The sequence below is a fragment of the Parasteatoda tepidariorum genome, chromosome 10 (assembly GCF_043381705.1).
Source record: "Parasteatoda tepidariorum isolate YZ-2023 chromosome 10, CAS_Ptep_4.0, whole genome shotgun sequence".
In the NCBI taxonomy this organism is placed as follows: Eukaryota; Metazoa; Arthropoda; class Arachnida; order Araneae; family Theridiidae; genus Parasteatoda; species Parasteatoda tepidariorum.
Genome location: NC_092213.1, coordinates 69082057 through 69104190, shown reverse-complemented (window position 1 = coordinate 69104190; position 22134 = coordinate 69082057). Strand labels below are relative to the sequence as shown.

General features: G+C 27.6%; 1 protein-coding gene across 1 annotated transcript; it reads left to right on the top strand.

The window, feature by feature from the left end:
- Positions 1–62: 62 nt before the first annotated feature.
- LOC107448678 (Adenosine deaminase, tRNA-specific 1) lies at positions 63–13883 on the top strand. The gene is made up of 10 exons (XM_043044713.2): positions 63–385; positions 558–623; positions 1276–1330; positions 2416–2546; positions 3605–3785; positions 6376–6600; positions 8466–8644; positions 8734–8830; positions 10107–10181; positions 13699–13883. Exons 1-10 carry the CDS (start codon positions 226–228, stop codon positions 13856–13858), a joined length of 1329 nt encoding a protein of 442 aa, XP_042900647.1. The 5' UTR covers positions 63–225; the 3' UTR covers positions 13859–13883.
- The last annotated feature ends 8251 nt before the right edge of the window (positions 13884–22134 follow it).

Genomic DNA, 22134 nt, shown 5'->3' with positions numbered 1-22134 from the left:
GGCTTAAGCGAAATTAGAATTTACTAAAGAAAATCAGGAAGACAATATTTATATCAACATATACTTTTACTTAACTTTTTACTTAACTGTAGTCAAAAACGAATAGCAACAAATGTTTCTTTTCGATGTTCACCTATTCCGTTAGTGAATAATTTATTAGAATTACTTTATTAAAATATCAACTAAATCTAGAAACTTAAATATTTCACAATTATTTATCGCAGCATGGATAGTTGTTACACTGAGCATGATCCAAATTTCGCTGATAAGATTTCTTCATTATGCTTTGAAAAATTTAAAAAGCTACCAAAAACTGGTAAACCGCAATCCAAAAAAGAATGGACATTGCTTGCCGGTATTGTTTTCTTCAACAAAACGAATAAAAGTAAATCTTGTAATATATAATTCTTATGGTGTATTAATTTGCTTGTCTGTATATCCAAAAAAAAGTTCATTCTTCTTTTCTTTAAACTCTGGTAGCATGCAATAACTCATTATATTATATATTTTTAAAAATTTCATATTTTGATGATTTCTTTTTATTATTAAATTTATAGGATTCAAAGTTGTGACCCTCTGTACAGGGACCAAATGCCTGGGGTTCTCTCAACTGACCAAAAATGGTAAATTTGTAAAATAGGTATTAATGTTATAGTAAATTTAATTGTTATTATCCAGGGATCTGTCCAGGCCAAATTTACTACCGTTTAGCAGTACCTTCACAAATTCCACTTCAGGAAAAACGGTAGTTTCACAAAATACTTTTTCTTAAAATTTTATTTTTGTATCCCGTAAGCAACGATAAATCTATATTTTTACCATATTTTTGTCTTAATTTGTTTATATAATTTTAATTTCACAAACTATGTCTAAATTTTGATAAAATAGATACCTCTCAGAAAAACCTAGACAAGCCCCTGTTATCTATTTCATACACTGCTTCATATAATACAAATAATAAAAAATAATTTTTATCAAACTCTTATTTTAGTATAATTTTATCTTCATCTTGTGAACAAACCACACTTATTTTAATATGTTTTAATAAATAGATGTGTGATTTATTTGTATTTTATTTAATTGTTTATAAATGTTACTCTGAAAATGTATAAATTAATTATTTTAATTAATAAACCCTCTAGATTATTATTTTATTCTAGCTATAATTAAAATTATAATTTAGTAAAATCTTAAACCATTTTAAAATTTCATTAATATGTCTGTAATTAAAATGTTATATAATGAAATATTACATTAGGTCAATTTTTTATTAAGGAAATGTTGTATTTGATAGTCATGCTGAAGTACTTGTCCGAAGAGCTCTTATTCGGTATGTGAAATATTTTTCTGAAAACCAATTATAATGTTTTATGTTTAATGTCGTATTGTAGTGTAAAAATAAATTAACTTTTTTTTGAGAAGGTGTTTTTAGTTCATTATAATGAGAATAACAATGAACTGGAAATGAGATTTTTATAAACAAAGTTATAATTCATGTTCTGTTGAGAGTTTTAAATGTTTTAATTTAAAAATCCTTTGAATTAATGTTTCCTGTTTTTCCGAGCATGTGTCAGAGGTTTATTATTATTTTAATCATTTTTAATTTATTTAATGGATAAAGATAAGAACTAAATATATTTTTCTAAGAATCATAGTTTTCTTTGTTTCGGAAATATTTATTAACTATCTAAATTTTTAAAAATACCTTCTTTATTTTTTTTTAAATAAAAATTCTTTTTGCTTAAATTGAAGTTTTCTTAATAAAGAATTTATTAGTGTATATTAATTAAGTATGTATTATAAATAAAATTTTAATGCACTAGAACCTTTCAAATCCCGACACTGGTAATCAAATCAAAACTGCAAATATATTTACATACATTCAATTTGTGTATTTCAAAATAAATAATTTCTTTTAACAAATATAAAAATAAGGTCTAACTATCGATGCTCATCCAACCTAATATCCTTTTTGCAGTTTACATTAAAATTAAAAATATATTGCAATAAAATGTGGAATAACTTTGTTTACTAAATCTAAATTTTTTAAGGAATTATTTTAAAAAAATTTAAAAAGCGATATGTATTAATGGTCAAAAGGTCATATATATATTTTAAAAAAAGGCGTTAAAGATGTGGATATAACCTTTTTCCTAAACAAACAGCTGCAGGTAAAATATATANCAGCCAATCTGGTATACTCCCCATACAAGCTATCATCGAAGGCGAAAGAAAAGGAGACCTCTTCATCGAAGCCACCCTCCCTAAAATGCTCTCTTCTTGTTTCCATAGCACCAGACTGCCGCAGACTTTGTGGCGGACAGAGTACCTATCGTAGACAAACAGTATATTTATCAGTTATTAAATATTTTCTTTTGTAAATGTATTATTATTTTCATATTTTTTTATTTACAGATATATTTATTATCACATGTTATTGGTGTTTGACAATAAAGATTCAGAAGTCTTAATTTTTGATGAGAGCAAGAACAAGTTTCAAACTAGACCAGAAATCACATTTCATCTTTTTATTAGCCATGTTCCATGTGAGTTTTGAATGTAGGTTTATAATTATGCAATAGCATTTGTTTACTACCCCTCTCTCTTTATTCATGCAATGTCTATGCTGTAAAAAGTACTATGTATGAATAATCATTAATAAAATGTTCAATCGCTTATTGTATTATGTATCAAGCAGAAAATAATTTGATATGAGTATCACTCAGAAATTTCAACCTTATATTCTATAACATATCAGATGATCAGTGACAATAGTATTTTTCTAGTTGTTGGTCACTTAAAAAATGTACACCAACTATTGGTTATAATAACATTAATTAGTATTTAAATGTGGCAATTTTATTGTTTGCATTTATTATGTCTTAATTTTATAGCTTATTGAAGCATCACAAATGCTTCATAGTTTTTTTATTTATATATATATATATATATATTGTTAATATTGGAAATGTAAAGGGCTAAAAGGATTCAGACTGAAAGACAGAAATGAGCTTTTAAGTATAAAGTTGAAGTTAATTAACTTTATCAATTAATAAATAGAAAATGTTTTTTAAACTAGAAATTAGAATTGCAGTATTTAGAATTTTTGTTTATGAAAAAAAAATTAAAATTAACCCTTTTATTTTCATTAGGTTATTACATATTCCTGAAATTAACAGGTACATTTTACTAATGTAAAACTATTGGTGTTTTTTGTTAAAATCGGCAAAGAATAATGATTGATTATGAAAAGTTCTTTTTTTAATTTTTTCATCAAATATATATTTTTTTTTCTTAAATAAAGTTACTTTAAAGCTAAAAACTATGCCAATCCTTTGCAAAAATTTTAAAATTTGCTATTTTAATTTTCTAAAAAAAAATTTTTTTAATATTTATTTTAAAGTATATGGATTGTATAATTATTTCATGAACTATTTGCTTAATCACCAAAAAGTGATCAAATAAAATTTATTTTATTTCTTCATTATAATAAAATGAGCAAACTTGTTTAGCATCTAAAGTAGCCTATTATATTAAATAATTTGTCTTTGCAAGATATTGTTGCTTAGAAAGTGTATTGCTTCTATATCTTATTAAATTTCAGGTGGCGATGCAGCTATATTTCCCAAACTACTTCCTGCAAAACGTACCTTAGACAATTCTGTGGATGAAGAATCTGCAGAAACAGAAGTTAAAAAATTAAAGATGAAACACACAGAAATAAATGTTAAAAATGTGCAAGATGAACCTGGATGTCCTATTTCTTCAGTTCCAGATATTTATAGGTGAGTACCTTGTCTATTAATTTTAGTGTTTTGTTCCTTACAAAACTAATTTTATGATTTTGAAATGAAAAAGATATAAATTGGTAAATAGTTTGAAATTGATTGATTAGTATAAACAATGAGTTAATATAGACTTTGAAATGTCCAAAAAAAATGAGATTATTGTGTCACAATCGAATCATTAAATGTTTCCAGCCATTATACCCATTTTAAAAAAGGTTAAGAAGGTTTTTTTTAATGTAACTTTATCAATGAATTCATAATTATATCTTAATTACTCAATTGTACATAATATTTTTCTTTTTATTCTATTAGAATTTTCTGCTATATTTTTATTGTTTTTTTCTTTCGTTTTTTTTAAATCCTTTCATCATATTCCAATTTTTTGTTATTTTCCAGAGAAATGAGATTATTGTTTCACAATGGAATCATTAAATGTTTCCAGCCAGTATTCTCGTTCTAAAAAAAAGGTTAAGAAGGTTTTCTTTTTTAAATGTAACTTTATCAGTGAATTCATAATTGTATCTTAATTACTGAAACGGACATAATATTCTTCCTTTCATTGCATTAGATTTTCTGCTATATTTTTATTGTTTTTTTCCTTCTTCTTTTAAATCCATTTATCATTTTCCAATTTTTCGTTATTTTTTTGATATCTTACAAATTAAACAGAGTGACAAAATTTTTCGATTATACACTTTTACAACTATTAAAGTAATACATTAAATTTATCTATTAAAAAAAAGTTTCAATTTAGTACTGATAGTAGATGGAGCATTAGCTTATTTGAAAAATCAGCAATAGTATCATTAATCAATTTATTTTATAGTTATACATATGACTTATATAACTCAGCTTTGTGAGTTCAGTTTTGTTACCAAATATTCCAATTAATTAAATTAATAGTTTTAATTTTATGTAGTATTAAATCATTAAGTAAAAAAGTAATTATTTGGAAAATTTGATTAGATTTGAAGTATTAAACAAAATTTCATTATTTATTAAAAAATAAATGAAATTATTAAGAAAATGTTTGATTATGTGATTAAAACATTTTTATACTTACTATCTACTTATAGCAAATATATATATATATATATATAGCAGTGCAAAAACAGCAATAAAAATTTGCAAATGATGGTACCTCTTTTTATTCCTTTTACAATCAGAATGCCTTTTTATAAAATAATGATTTTTTTCTCATTATTGTCAGTTTAAATAGAAATTATTTTAACTGACAATAAAAATAACTATTATTAGTTTTAATGTCATTAATGTTAGCAATTTAGTAAGAAAATTTTTGCGTGTTTCTGAAATTCTTTAACTGAATTAATCTAAAAAAGTTTTTTTTTTCTTTTTTAAATTAGTGAATGAATTTTTATTTACTTGGAAGAATATGCTAGAAAATATTTGTGTATATTTATAAATTTGCACTTAAATAAATTGTGCTTCTTTGAGAAATCTAATTAAGATTTTATGACTTCATAAATTTTTAGTACTTGTTATTTTTACTTAATAGTNTTATTAAATAAAATTTATATTTTTTATTACGTTTTTACACAGTGGGTTGTTGTATATAAGTCCTTATAATCAGATAATATTATTTTATTTATTTTTTTAACTAACATTTAACTTTTGAATGCTTTTACAAATAAGCAAATTAGAATTTTTTTTCCCTTTAAAAAATGCAGTGGGAATCGGAAAGAATGTTCCAATTTCATTGGTGCACTACTCTAAATGTATAAATGTATTAATTGAAAATGTACATGCGCGCAATTTTAATTTTGTAAATGTAATTTAAAAAGAGTGAATTTTGAATTTTACTCTTTTTAAATGTTTGATGTGTGCACCTTTTGTTTTATGCCATGTATCAAATTTTAAATGTAATTCTTGACAAACTTTGTGCAGCATGTCCATATCAATGCTGGTGATAACAGTTGTAATATGAATGAGTTGTTGGTCCCTGAGGCACAATAACACAAACTTTTACAAACACCCATGGGACAAAATCACATGCGGAAAATCTGGATATTGTGGTGATCTAGCAAGATATGCTTTTTGCAGTAAAAATGCAACCAATCCACCATTGTGGTAAAGTGTTATGGATAGTGTTGTTTTTCTCATCATTTTGTTTTCACGGAAACACTGAGCACAATTTATCTTTCAGCTCCCAACTCTGTTAGCATCTAATTCCTCTGCATCTATGTACATTTTTAACAAATATTATTCATGTTGCATAATACACCTATGAAACTGAGGCATTGATTTTCACTGCATAATGTATTTCTTTTGCCACCACAAATGGCTTGCTTTTGCTATGTATCCTATCATTATTTAGGTATTATGCTGTTATAATTTTGTATTATTTTGAAACATCAGTTTTGTTAAGCTTTATTGTTTCATTTACACACCCACATTGGTTCACTTTCATGCCCATGTCATTTGTGACATGCCATGTTGACCACTCTTAGAAACAATCTCTAATATTCTACCCTTATTATTTTTAAGATTCCTAATAGTTTTTCTCATATTTTAATTTTTTTATTAGTTTATAAATTAATTTTACTATAACAATTTTGTTTCAATTAAGAACAGGAGCTAAATGTGTTGACTCTGGTGAGCAGGATCCAAAAGAAGCCGGAGAAAAGTTCCACGTAACAGGGGTGTTGAGAACTAAACCTGGCCGAGGAGATCCAACGTGGTCAATGTCTTGCAGTGATAAAATTGCTCTTTGGAATATTTGTGGTCTGCAAGGTGCTCTTCTTTCCCTCTGCCTCCAAAATCCAATATACCTATCTTCTATTACATTTGGAAAGTAAGTAAGTCAGTTCTATAACAATATACATCTATATATAAGGTTCATGCTAGTATGGTGTCAATTGTCGCCAAATGTTCTAGAAATGTTACTAAAACTATACATGTAGGCGACAAAATAGTTGTCTTGAAATATGTTTCAAAGTAACAGAAATAGTTTTTTTCATTGAATGCCATGCATTCAATACAATTGTTGTAATAATTTTATTGTTCGACGCATAAGTTAGATTTTTAAAATTTTTCAAATTGCATACTTGAAAGTGTCTGATACAAAAAAATTTTAATTTAAATGCTGATGCTTCTAATTTACATGTTGTGATGTGCTTTGTATTCATGTATTGCCAGTATAATTGACCATCAATGAAAATTTTTTTTGCTCTTTTAGAATTGACTTTATTTAGAATTTTTAGATAAATAATTTTTAATATAATAATTTATTAGTTCTTACATTTTCTGCTTCTTCATTTATTGGTCTAAGCATTTTAATCTATATGTTGAATCTGTTACTAACATTATATTAGCTTTTTTTTACTTTTAATTTAAATAAATACTAATCTTTAATCATTATGGACCTAATCAGTTTTAGAGTGTAAGAGATGGCAGATTTTTAACAAATATTAAGCAATTACTACTTTATGATGTATACTATAACATTAGTTATACAATTGTAAAGTTCGCTTTTTTTTTTCTCTGATCTCAAGTTTGTCTACCATATTCAGTTTTCGGACCACTAAATGAATACCTAGATGCTCTTATTGGTTGATCAAAGCTACTTAATACTATCTACTCTCTTTTATTCAGCATTAAGTATTTTAAAATTGGAAAATTTTATTTTTTTCTAGAAAAATTCTATTGAACTATAGCCTTTTCTGTGATATCTACATATAGAAAAATTATTACTCTTATTATTTTAAGTTGGAAACATATTTTTTTTATAATTTATTTATCTGCATAGTAGTAATTTAATGAGGTTGTAAGATATTTTAAGAGATTGCATCTCCAAAATTTACTCATGTTGAACAAAATTTGTTAATTACTTTAATTAATCAATTACACAAAGACTCATTCCTTTAGCCATCATGTTGAACTTCANAAAGAAACATTGTTTTTCTCTCTTTTAGAATTGATTTTATTTAGAATTTTTTAACTATTAATTTTTAACATAATAGTTTATTAGGTCTTGCATTTTCTGTTTTCTTCATTTATTGGTCTAAGCATTTTAATCTATATGTTGAATCTGTCACTAAGCTTACATTAGCTTTTTTTTTCATTTAATTTAAATAAATACTAATCTTTAATCATTATGGGATAATGAACCTAATTAGTTTTAGGGTGTAAGCGATAGTATATTTTTAACAAATATTAAGCAATTACTACATTATGATGCAATTAGTTAATTAACATTAGTTATGCAATTTTAACATTTGCTTTTTTTTCTCAAGTTTGTCTACCATATTCAGTTTTTGGACCACTAAATGAATACCTAGATGCTCTTATTGTTTGATCAAAGCTACTTAATACTATCTACTCTCTTTTATTCAGCATTAAGTATTTTAAAATTGGAAATAAGCAGTCAGACCAGATGGGAATTAGCAACAACAACAACAATTTATTTAAGAAATAAAATTTCAAAAACCTGTTTATACCTGTTTTTAAAAATATAATTATTCCTTCTGGCTAATATATATGTAACTTGTATTGTATTAAAAATCAGAAAATTATTTAAAAGTAACACTGAAATTTTATAAAAATAAATCTATTTTATTAATTTTTTTTCTCTCTAAAGATTGCATTATGATAAATGTTAAAACAAAGAGATATTTTATTTAATTTATTTTTTATAGATTTTATTTCTTCCATTTTCAGATGTCCTTTAAATAAAGCTGCTGTTGAAAGAGCAGTAGTGCAGAGACTTCTAAATGTCAAGAATTTGCCATTTCTGTATAAGATTAATCAGCCAAAAATTCTGCAGAGTAACCTTTCTTTTGAATTTAGTAAAGAAAATTTAATGAAAGAAAATGAAAATGCTGTTCCATGCTCATCATGTTAGTTAGAAAATTTAAAAAAGATCTTTATTAGTGTATTTATTATTTTTTTGGCATTTATTTTGATGAAAACATTATTTTTCTTACAGCAATTATTTGGTGTGATATACCTAATTTTTTAAATGTCAGCGTAAATGGAAGAAAACAAGGAATAACAAAAAAGAATATGGACAAACCACACTCTAGGTGAGATATTTAAAAAGAACCTACTGACAACTCTTTCTTTTAATTTAAATGGATTTGATGAACAAAAATTGTTTGTTATAGCCAAATTTACTTTTTCATATTTTTTACTAAACTAAACTAAAAACTTCTTTAGGATAATTTTATTATTACTATTAGTCTTAACTTATTTCACATTCTTCTAACTAAAATTTTTCAAAATAGTATTGCTACCAAAAACTATTTATTTTATTAGTTTTTTTAGTTACATAATATATATTAAAAGAGAAACTTATAAACCATGAATTTAAATGAGATTTAAGAGCTTTCAGAAATTCCATGGGTTGTAGCTTTCTTGGGAGCCACATAAACATTGAATAATTGATACAATTTAACTAATTCTGTCATTTTATCCTAAAAGCAAAAGATGTAATTTGGTTTAATTGCAAATAGCATATTTAAATACATTTTTAACTGTAAATGTCTAATTAGATGTCTTTAATTACAAATTCAAGAAGCAATCATTCTATTACAAAAAAAGTCATTTCCAGCCATAATCTTTCTCTACTGTATTTTAATGCTACATCTTCATTATTAAATTTGTTTGAAAACGATACTGTATTCGGCATAAAAAAATTTCTCAAACTAAATATTTACTTTATGAAATTTTTAGTTTTTTAAGAAAATAATTGTAGTTGATTAAAGGTTTTAATGAATAAATTATAGCTCTGAAATCGCAAATATCCTGCTTATTATACAAAATATATTTTTATTATTATTTTTTTTCCAGTTAAAGTAAATACACACCTCTTTCTTAGAAGGAGAAAAAATGGTTTGGAAACCAACCTATTTTTTTACTGAAAAAATTGTTTTATAATTTACAAACAATCATAATTTTGTTGACCTATATTTGAAATTATTTCTGTTACATATTAGCTGTTTGAAGAAATAAGTCAAAATTAAAATTTTTCTGTGTTGATAAAATCTTCATATTTTTCAAAATTTCGTTTTACCTTAGGTGTTGATTAGAAACTCACTTTGGCTGGGTGCTGGGATTTCAAAGTTGTGTCTAATTATCTTGTTTTTTTGTTAACGAAATTGACCTCTGCTTACTAGATGATCAAATCTATTCTATATTAAGTTGTCTTTTTTTAATTCCATACAAATTGTGTATTGTTTTTATTAATATATTTTATTGTGGTACATTCATATAATAAATTATAAAATAGTAAAGAAAACAAATTTATTGACTTAATTATAAATTTTAAATGTTTTTGCTTATAATTTTTATGCATTTTAGGATTGGTGTTTGCAAAAGTGCATTGTTTGAAAACTTCCTCAGCTTAGTTCTTAAAGATTCTCATAAAATTTTAAAGTAAGTATATATTGATGTGTAATTACTTGCTTGTAAGAAGATCATTAAGCAAATATATAGAGAGCAAAGTGGATAAAATCATATGTGTAACGTAATTCCTTGTCAAAGACATCATTTGTATAGTTCTTTTAAAAATAATACATTGTGTATTTATTTTTTTTTCTGTATAAGTGTTTTTGTAAATTTTTATTGTATTTCTATTTTACACAAAAACTGTAGTGGTCCAGTTTTAAAAAAATTATGCTCATATTTTTGTCTTAGTTTATTTTTTCTGTAGATAATAATAATAAAACTTATATTCTTTTTGTTTCCTTGGTATGGAACAGAAACTAGCTTAAATAAATTTTTAAATAAATACTGAGATCATGTTGTATATGCTAATTAAAAANTTTGTAAATTTTTATTGTATTTCTATTTTACACAAAAACTGTAGTGGTCCAGTTTTAAAAAAATTATGCTCATATTTTTGTCTTAGTTTAACTTTTCTGTAGATAATAATAATAAAACTTATATTCTTTTTCTTTCCTTATAGAACTATTTGCGTAAATTTTTGTTTCCTTGGTATGGAACAGAAACTAGCTTAAATAAATGCTGAGATCATGTTGTATATGCTAATTAAAAATGACTTGTTACCTTAGGATCATACACTGAGTACGTACATAATCATGAATGTGCACAATATTGACTTTGTCATCAGCATTTTATATATTTTAAAATGACATGTAATTAAATTAGAATAGAATAGTAAATTGAATAAAACAAAAGAAACATGAATGCAATACAGTTCTATTCAAATATTTTTTTTTCAATTTACTTTTCTATTACAATTTAATTATAATTCTGTAATTTTTTAAAAAAAATTTTATAAGTATATTTGAAGACAAATTTCAGGCTTATGCTACCTTAGCACTTTCCCAAGTGCGGTTTTTTTATGATAGATATTCAATTCTGCTTTTCAACAAATATTTATTTTAGAATCTAATTGAAATACTCTAGCAGCAAAATAACGTGGGTCCTCATTACACCAATATTCATGAATCTTGGCTCAATAAGATTTCAGAGGACCGCTATTTTCCCACATTGGCTCGATATAAAATTGTCCGATTCATCGGATATTTTACAGCTACTTTACAACCAATATCAGCCTTATATAGAATTGTCAGATTCACCCTATATTCATTATTCAGCCACTATAGGCCCTATATTGGCCGTATGTAGGTTGATATTGTCTCCATAAGGAACCAATATTAAAAAATCTAGGCATCCCAATATTGGTCCCTCTTCGTATATTCGTAAAGGACCTATATTGAGCCAATTTTGAACCCAACTGGGATCAAGGTAAAATTGTTGCTAGGTTAGTTAAGTGCAAAATCAAACTATGCTCTCAAAATTTACGCTACCAGAAGTAATCAAAGGCATTCATTTAAAAGAATTAATTTTTTTTGCAGCATTTTTTGAAAGTATAAAAAAAAATCTGTGAATTTTTTTTTCCATTTTTCTTTTTCTTTTATAATAGTAATAATTTGTTAAATTTTTCCTACTATTTGCTCTGTTTTTAGATTTTTGAAGACATCAAAATAAGAATTTGTTTTAAAATAAATAAATGCAAACAATATTCTTATTTTTAAAAAAAATAATAATCAGGCAGAGCAATGCTGATTTCCAAGAACTCTCTTGTGTGTAAAATTTTTAAGAATAGGAATTTGAAGAAAAAAAATTAAACTGTAATATTTTTTGTATAATTAATAGATTATTGAATTTTATTAACTTTTAGCATGGTTATCATTATGACTTAAGTTTCTCTTCAAATGCTTTGATTTCTTTTCTGCAGTTGATTACAATTGATTTTTAGCAAATTAAAATTTATAAAAATGGTGTTTTAAATAATCTAATTTGCATCATCCTAAAAATTTTATCAATGAAAAAGACATCAAAAAAAAAATTTTTTTTCTCATTTATGAAAGTTTCTTAATTGCATAAATTAAGCTAAAAGTTTTTTTTTCTATTTGAGAAAAATGTCTATTTCATTAAATCATATAAACAGTTTCACATTTTTAAAAAATATTGTTGATTTTCTAGAATTTGCGACTGCAATCAATAAATTATGGGCTTAGTGCAATACATTGATAAACACATATTTAAATTATTAAAGGAAACATGTTGATAAAAAATACATTGTTTTTGTATAAATAATTAAATGATGAGTGTATTGTGATGTGTCAATGTTTTGTGATATTTTCTAATGGAAATTTTAGAAACTAGTAAAGTACTTATTTAAAAACAATGCCAAGTAATAGTTTGATGTAAAAATACTGCCTTTTGAAAAAATGTGGCTTGTCACAATATTTACCTGAGCCATTTGTATGAATTAAAATTATTTAGGCAGTGTTAACGGTTAGTCTTTTCCCATCAAAAATTTGTTGCTGTTTGGTTCTTCTTTATCACTACGTATTGTATATGCTTTTGCAAGTTTATCAAGTTTAATTATTTCTGATTGGTGGTTTGGTAAAGGGATTTTGATACATTAAGAGAGAATCTACTAAACTTTACAGAATTTTAGATGAATAATTACATTTTTTTATGAGAATTTTTACTTTTATCAGTAGTGTGTACTATTTTTCAATATTTTATTTCTTTCTTTTTTTTATAGTATACATTTTAGTGGGGTTTTTTTTCTTCACATTTTAGTGTTTATATGCGTGCATTAAATTTTTTGACAAAAAATTTTTTTGAATTATAAATTTCATATTCAAAAAAGTAAACTTTCTGAAAAAATCTTCCAGTAGATGAGAGGATTTAAACAAAGGGAAAGTTTTGAAAATCGATTAATCGTTTCAGTAGTTAAAAAAAGCGACTTCATTGCTGGCTATTTTAACATAAGCTGTATAGGAACAGCAGACTTTTTTTGAACAAAACTAGCCATTTTATTTACCTTTATTACCTCTATTTAACTCTATTACTCTCTTTATTACCTCTATTTATTACTCTCTATTATTATTTATATTATTATATTTACCTTTGACACTATATTTTTCATTTTCTGAGATGAATTGAAGAATTATGATTATTTTTATATCAAGCATATAAGTTGGAATTAACTTCAGAAATTAGGATTTTTTTTCCTTCTAAATTATACTTTTTTCAATTATGTTTGTTAGATAATGTTTTGCGTCATTTTGTTTGAATAAAATTCAAGTTTTAGGTTCCGTTTTTTCTTCTAGCGTTTTTTTTTTTTTTTTTTTTTTTTTNTTTTTTTATAAAATCAATTTAAATTAAAATATTATATAACGAAATTTGAAAATTCATTTGAGCTCTTATCTTTTACAAGTTATGTAAAAAGAAAGGACATTTTTTTTTATTTACTACTTAAAATATCATTGTAAAATTTATACTTAAATGATTTGCACTCTTTGTTATTGCTTTATTACATAAAAATATACAAATTTAATTAAAATAATTTTAATGAATTTTTAATATTTTAGAAAATATAATTTCTTTTTAAATCATATTTTTATAGACATTTTCCTAAAGATGATACTAAATTGACTTATCTAGACTATAAATTGATGGCTGAAGATTATCAAAGTGCAAAAAAGGCAGTTTTAGAAATATTTGATGGCTGGAAAAAGAAACCAGATCATTTACAGAAATTTGAAATCATTGTACCTCAAACTTAGTCAATAAAAATTTTAATTAATTTTTTGTAGTGTGTTAATGTTATAATTTTATTTTAATAACTGTATACAATAAAGATATATTATCCATATGAAATAGTTACAAATCATTATACAATATTTTAATGCAATGTTTGTGTGTGCGATTATGAAAGCAAGCATTTAACTTTTTTTAATTTTCTATTCTATATCTCTTATTGAATTTTAAAGTTGACACAACTGTTGTTCAAAAAAGATTGGAATGTAATTCGTTTTTTTTCTTCTTTTTTTACCCCCCCCCCTCCCCAGAAGTATTTGGTTTCGAAAAAAATTTGCTCCATTTAGACTCCGGTTAATTAAATACTAAGTCCTGGGGATTATAAGAGGAGGAAAATTATTTTGGATATTTGCAATTATGAAGAAAAAAATTATAACTCAATTGCCTGAATATTATGACAATGATTTAAACTTTTACTTATCACAATATTGCAATTTGCTAATAAGCTTAATTAATCACATTTAAATGCTTTTGAGTCTCTGTTTAACCAAACTGTTGAAACTATTAAAATTCAAATTGTAATTATTAAATAAATTATCAATTANTCGAATACCAAAGGCTTTAGATGATAGCACCAGTGAAAGTGTGAATTTGTCCCCAAGAGAAAAATTTTTAACTCAGACACACTATGTCATTTGTGACAATTTGAAATTTCATTTAAGTGAAAGAAAAAAAGCTTACAGCTTTCTCGAAAGAAGGTTTGGATTTCTAACCAATAAGAAACCAGTATGCTTGGAAACAGTAAAGCCATTTCAGGAAGCATACTTTGAAGATGTTGATGATGGACTTTTTGACGAACTTGTGCAATTCAAAGACTTTTTGACTGATAAGTCAACATTAAAAAATCCTAACTGACGTCGCTCCTTTTTTCGGTGTTCAATTTGCAAATTAGATAATTAAAATTACTTAGGTGTGCTGAAAATTTTCAGAGAGTAAGATACTTGTAAAAAAATATGAGTCTGGCCACTTTACCGTCAGCAGAAACACAGCAGTTGAAATTTGACGTTCTTAAAAAGCCATTTTAATTTATGAGCTTCATATAAATTATTTCTAAAACTCCGATTTGTTGGAAAGTAATTGTTAACTTCAACGTTTCTTTCTGACAATTTTACTTATGCATTAAATATATTCAAATTAATCAAGGAAAAAATTTATATTATAAAAGTTTGTCCAACTAATTAAAAGATTTATTGTAGATAAGAAAAATGGCCTCTTCTAACAAATTTAATTTTTGCTATGTTTTCACACATGTATGTATTTGTTGCACTTATTCATATTTATGACTAGTAGAACACTGGAAGATGTTTAATGCTTTGGCAAGATCAGACTAGACGCACCTTAAATTATTGTATACTACTTTAATGCTCTGCTTATACTAACGTTGCATGGAATTGCACCCCTTCTCAAACATATTAGATATCTTGAACACATCTTGCTGCCGCAATAGTCTGGTAAAAAATGAACGCACCTTCCACAAACGCAATTTTGTTGTAAATATTCATCACAAATAGGAATGCAGTAAAAATTAAATGTTCTTTATTGCCCTCTGTTTAATTTACAATTTTCTCTCTCACCAGGGGACTCCATGCTATCGACCATACTAGATTTTTGACTCTTTTTTTTTTTTAGGTATGCTTGCTTTACCCTTTCAATTTTACCATGTTATTTTTAAAACACCAAGTGTATCAACATGTCTCTTACCTCATTTTAATTTTTGTTATTAGTCATATTTAATTTAGTGAAAATAAATTTCTTTAAGAATTAGGAAAACATGGACGTTTTTTTAATGTCACCCGCTCCTTAAAATTAAGGAAGAAAGCAATCACAATAATATGAAGAAAGCTTTATTATACCGAGTTAATGCACATCCAGATAATATCTGCATCAAACCTCTATAGTACTGCTTTAATTTAAGGATCCTTCATAAATGATGTTACGCTTGGAGGAGAGGAAGGCGATTCGTGAAATTATAAAAGTTTGTGACAAAGGATGGGGTAGGTGTAATATGAAGTGTAACACCCCAACAGTATGGCTAACAACAAAAAAAAACGTTGTGCTTTGTTTCGGAATTAAAAATATATGGTTATGAAATATTGCTGACGTGTAGTGTAACAATGGGAAAAAGTGTGACACTTTCTGACAAAAGGGATCAAAAATATTTTTAAAAAAAAACAAAAGGGTGAAATTTTTTATGCACGGCTCCTTAGTTTTCACTTAAACTGTAAATTCCTGATTCAGCTGGAAGTATGCTTCTTTCAATTATATAAACTTGTATTGAATATTTTATATTTTTTGCCAAACTCGTGACTAAAATTTACTTAATTCAAGATCAAGACATTTATAATCTTCTTTTCATTACAGGATGTTATAGCAAAAAAACTGTTTCAATAAAATAGCTGAAAAATTGCAATTAATTGATTTTGACAAGTTTAGTTTTTAAAACTTAGTGTTGAAAGAAAGACCATGTAATTATTATCGCTTTTACAAGTTTCTTCTGCTCCTTCATTTAAGATAAATGCAGTAAGGGAAGGAAAGGGAGAGAATTCAAAGTTTAAAAAAATAAAAATAAAAAATGAAATTGGGGTTAAAAAAAAGGGTAAAAAAGCCGTGAAGGGAGAATCGTGACTAGCATGTTTGAAATATGTTTCTATTAACCTAAATGATGTAAAATCAACGATAATTTTAAAAAGTCAAAATTGAAAATGCGCACAAAGTTCTAATTCAAATGGAAAATTGCCTTGATATGATAAAATCTCGACTATCGCAGGTTGTTCTCGATCATTAGCAACATTTTCAATGCCGAATAATACTGCGTGTGGTTTTGTTGCTTCTATTTGAAACTGACAAATTTCTCCAACCGATCCATTATGTACGTTGATATCAGGTTAAATAAACCAATCAAAACATTTATTAGTGAATACAGGGTGCGTTCTGAAAGTAATGCGCATGATTTTATTGTGGCGCGACTATTGATCGCAGCGCACTCAGATCTAGATCAAAAAATGTGGTGGGGGATTTGTCCTTCCAAACAAGCCTGGTCTCAGGTCGCTCCGGGCAGTAGGAGCGGTAGGACACGTCTTCGCGCAAAGTTTTTTTTTTCCATCGAGTCACGGCGTGATGGAGTATTCGTTCGCTGGAACAGCAGTACGCGATAAAGTTTTGTGTGCGACTTGGGAAGAATGCGACGGAAACTCATCACATGCTTCAAGACGACTTTAAGGAGGAATGCATTTCGAGATCTCAGTGTGGTAGGTAGGCACAAGGCCTCAAAGGAGAGTCGGGAGAAGGACACCGACGAGCCTCGTTCTGGACGCTCAACAACAGCCCGACCCTATGGAAACGTCCAGCATGTGCGTGAAGTTTTGAAGTCAGACAGATCGGTTACGCATTCAGGTAATCGCTAACACCCTAAACTTGTGAAAATGTGTGGTACATGGGATTGTAACGGAGGATTCGCAAATGCAAAAGCTCTGTGCGAAGCTTGTGCCGAAGGTGTTGACGGAGGAGCAAAAAGAAGTTCGAGTTTTGCGCAGTGAAGAATTGCTGGAATTGATAAGTTGGTGCCCCAGCCTCCCTGTAGCCTTGACTTGGCGCCGTGTGACTTTTTTTTGCTCCCCCGACTGAAAAGAGAGCTGAAGGGAAAGCAATGGGAGTCGGTGGTGAACATACAAGCTCATGTTACAAGGTTCCTGAGAGGCATTCCTATTGAGGAGTTCCAGGGTGCCTTCCAGACGTGACAGAATCGTCTCCGCAAGTGTATTGATGCACAAGGGAACTATTTTGAAGAATTTTAACCATTTGTACCCATAGGATCAATAAATCTATTTTTCCCAGAAAATGCGCATTACTTTCAGAACGCACCCTGTATACTCCAATATAATTCACGTTTCCAAATGACTTCATTCTGTGCTACACATATCATGCGCCAGAATTACATTACAGAGGTCAAATGGTGTCGGATCTCTTCAATTATTGCCTGACACGAATCACACATTCTTACAAATTTATTTCATCAGTAGCACTGATGATCAAATCAATCGCTGTTGTCATTTAAATTCTAACAGTAAACCAGAAAATGTCACTTTTTCGATCAACATTATCAGTTAATCAGACTATTCAGATTTGCCCTAGATTAAATGCCATCTGATTACTACTACAAAGTTGTTGCAACGAAACGCCAAATTGTCTATTTTTTTCTCTAACATATGAACAGAAAAATGTATATATTACCATTAATAAAACTAAATTATACATTACCAATCAAAACGTTTTCCGTTATTAATAATTTAAATAATAAAAAAATGCTTAAATAGTTTTTCATATACTTCAATAATGTGTTTTTCGACTGATTTAGATAATTGATTGAAAAAATTTATAAATAAAATGTTTGCAATGCATGTATATTAATTAATTAACAACAAAAAGGTAATATGAAAATAATTCTTTATTTCCTTAAAAGGAAAATAAATAAATTTTGAAACATTTACCAAATAATATTTTTAGACAATGAAGAAATAGCAATAATATAAGAAAGAAAATTGTTTTAGCTTTTTGCTGTAACTCAAATTGTCCGTCTCGCAAAACAATAGTCCGTTCTGTGAAACATCAATCAGTCATACATAACAATAGTTCGTCATGCATGAGTCAATGGGAAGCTTTTCAGTCAGTCACAATCATTTTATTACTTTTTCCAATGAAAATTTTCACTTTCAAATCACGATTAGCAAACTAAAACTGTCCGTCTTGCAAAACAATTGTCCGTCGTGCAAAACAATAGTTTGCCATACATGAGTAAAAGAAAAATTTTTTAGTCATCATCATTCTATTATTTTTCCAATGGAATTTGTCACTTTTAAGTTTCGTTTGGCAATAACTAATATTGTCCGTCATGCAAAACATTAGTCCTTCCTGTGAAACAATAGTCTATCATGCAGAGCAATAGTCCGTCATGCATGAGTAAATGGGAAACTTTTCAGTCAGTCATAATCATTTTATTACTTTTGCAATTAAAATTTTCACTTTTAAATCACGTTTTGCAAACTAAAACTGTCCGTCTTGCAAAACAATTGTCCGTCATGCAAAACAATAGTTTGTCATACATGAATAAAAGGAAAACTTTTTAGTCATCATCGTTTTATGATTTTGAAACGTAAATTCCAGATTTAAATCTCTTTTTGCATTTACTCCAATTGTTCATAAAGCAAAATCACTGTCTTTGTCAATAATTATTTTATTCCGAAATCAAGAGCCAGAGTAATCTAGAAGAAAAGATATTTTGTGTTATAATGTTAATAACAAAAAGGCGTACAAAAAAATTTTAATGTAAGAAGAAAGCGAGATTTTAGATTGAATTGTAATCTATCTGACAAAAATTAATTTTCTAGTTTCTACAATTACACTGGGGAATAAAGTTTTTGTTGGATTTTTAAAGTTAAATTTGATCTCACCTAATTCAGGTATGGGGATTTCAAATCTCAGAATAGTTTTATTCCAAAAGCAACAGATTTTTTTTTTCAAAATGTTCAAATGTTCATGTTTACAAGTTTAGTTTATTATTTTCTTCTGAATGTACAAGTTTATCAGGAACATATATGTTCATGTTCCTGATAAACTTGTACATTCAGAAGAATATACTTGTATGTATTACTTATATAAATATACTTGTCTGCTCCTTTGAAACGAACACTTAACACTCGATCACTCGAATGAATTTTTAAAAAACAAATCCTTTTTAAAATGAATCCTGGGAAAAAATGGAAAAGAATAATTTTGCAAACTTCACATATCTTACCTATTTTTTAAACAGTCCTATACTTTCTGGTGCATTCTAGTATTTTTTTTTTATAAATTGAGCAGTTTTCAAGTCAATTTCGAAAGACTAAAAAATAATAACTGAAACATTTTTTCAGTTATTGCTGTGTTCTGTCTGCAACTAATGAGGTAGAGAAGGCAAGCTTTTAATCTTTTCATTTAGCAATAAAAAAATGTTCCAGCTTTTTACAAGTTTCATTCAGACGTTGGACCTTTTCTGAGCTAATTTTATTGTACTGAAAGAGGTTATTATTCAGTTTTAAAATCCCATTCTAGCACCTAGTTTAATACATTTTAAACATACTAGACCCAAAATGTTTACGCAAATCCTTGAGTTTTTGAGTTAATTTTACTGTATGTAATAATGAAGAAAGAATGTTCAAATCAACGTTCATTGCAGCCTGGTTGTAGAATTTACCTAGTAAATCGATCCTCATGAATCTAAAATTTTTTGCAACCTTAAAGAAGTCAGTTGTTGTTGCTGTTGTTCATTTTACGTCGCACTAGAGCTGCAGAATGGGCTATTGGCGACGGTCTGGGAAACATCCCTGAGGATGATCCGAAGACATGCCATCGCAATTTTGATCCTCTGCAGAGGGGATGGCACCCCCGCTTCGGTAGCCCGACGACCTGCACTCGAAGTCGAGCACTTTACGGTAGAACAGTTTAACGAGGAAACATACCGCACACCCTCGGTCCCTACGCAGGCTGATCCAAGTGGTCACCCACCCACACACTGACCGTAGCCAGTGATGCTTGACTTCGGTGATCTGCTGGGAACCGTGTCTTAACGATCAGTCCACTATGGGACTTAAAGCAGTCAGACAGATATTATTTAGAGTAAATATTCGGCTTAATCTTACATGCATGTAACAAAATTTGGAATTATAGTGTCCTTATACATAATTTTATATTGTTTAAATTTAAGCATGTTTAATTTGAATTGAAGCAAATGGTCCTAAAAAAATGGATTAAATTCGTATACAGTTAGTTAAATTCTACCAGCAGAGAAAAAATCTTTACTTTTTGTTCTTTGTGGAGTGTTTACCATTCAACTTTTTAATTTTTCTTAGAAACAAGTTTAGAGATATTTTAAAAAAGAGTCCCAGCAATTTTTTCAATATTTNTTTTTTTTTTTTTTTTTTTTTTTTTTTTTTTTTTTTTTAAATTATATATTGAAAGGATAACACAGATGAAAAATCTGCAGATTCTAAAATAATATGCAATGCTGAAGGGTTTCCGATTATGAGTATTATATTAGTAACTTATCTTTTAATTAGTTTTGTGAGTTAACGCGATTCAATAGTCTGGGATCACGTATCTATAACCCCATTTTAGGTATTTAAGTTTTATTCTGAGCATAGCACAATAATTTTTAAGTACCACATATTTGTGTCCTAATCTCTCAAGTGCGGAGTTTATTTTTTTTTAAAAAATATAGAATAACAAACTTACTTGTAGTTAATTTGATCCTCGCTTCTTGAATAAACAAAATACATTTCTCCAAGCAGCTCTCATCCAATTCAAAGCACGTCCCTTCTTTTTTTCTTTTTTAATTTTGGTATGCTCTATGTTAGAAAAAGAAAGATCTAACGTATACTGTCAAAAATATTTTTAATCAGCAATTATAAAGATATTTTATTTATATTTCGTAACCGGCCTTGAACAGCCGATCCAATTTTGAGTATACGACTATCAATGTTCAATTACGTAGCTTTGTCATTTTTAGTCCAATCCAGGGAACTCCTGGATGAAGCATCGGGACAAATTAGCCCTTCGTTGAAGACTATTCGATGAAATTAAGCAGCATTTGCGTAATATAGAGAAGAAAACCAAGAGAACTTCTCATGGTTAGTTTGGTGGCAGGGGGCGGGTAATAACCCAGTATCCCATCTACCATTGAGGATATTTCACATCAGCACTGTTCTCGGTGTGAGACGGGGCAAAATTCGTATAGACATGTCAACGCTGAGATTCGAACCTGGGACCTCATCGGGAGGCGAGCGCTCTATCCCTTAGGCCTTCGCGACTCTATGTGGATATTTATTATTTATTTATGACAAACACAAATCGTTTTGTTAAGCTTTTGTGATATGTTTTTATTGTCCTTTTCAAAAATAAAGTCAAATAATTATACACATTGGCCGTTTGATTACTAAAGAAATAAAGAAGAGTTATAAACACACAAGTGGGCGACCTTTGTGCTAAAATACAAACTAAGGTAAACAACGTTTCAGAGCACAAAAAAACATTATAAATGCAGACAGCTGTTTCGGATGCTCAAAGGGCAACCTTCATCAGTGCAACAGCTGTTCAGCCTTCAGCAACCTTCATCAGTGCAACTGTTGCACTGATGAAGATTGCCCTTTGAGCATCCGAAACAGCTGTCTGCATTTATAAATTTTTTTTGAGCTCTTAAACGTTGTTTATC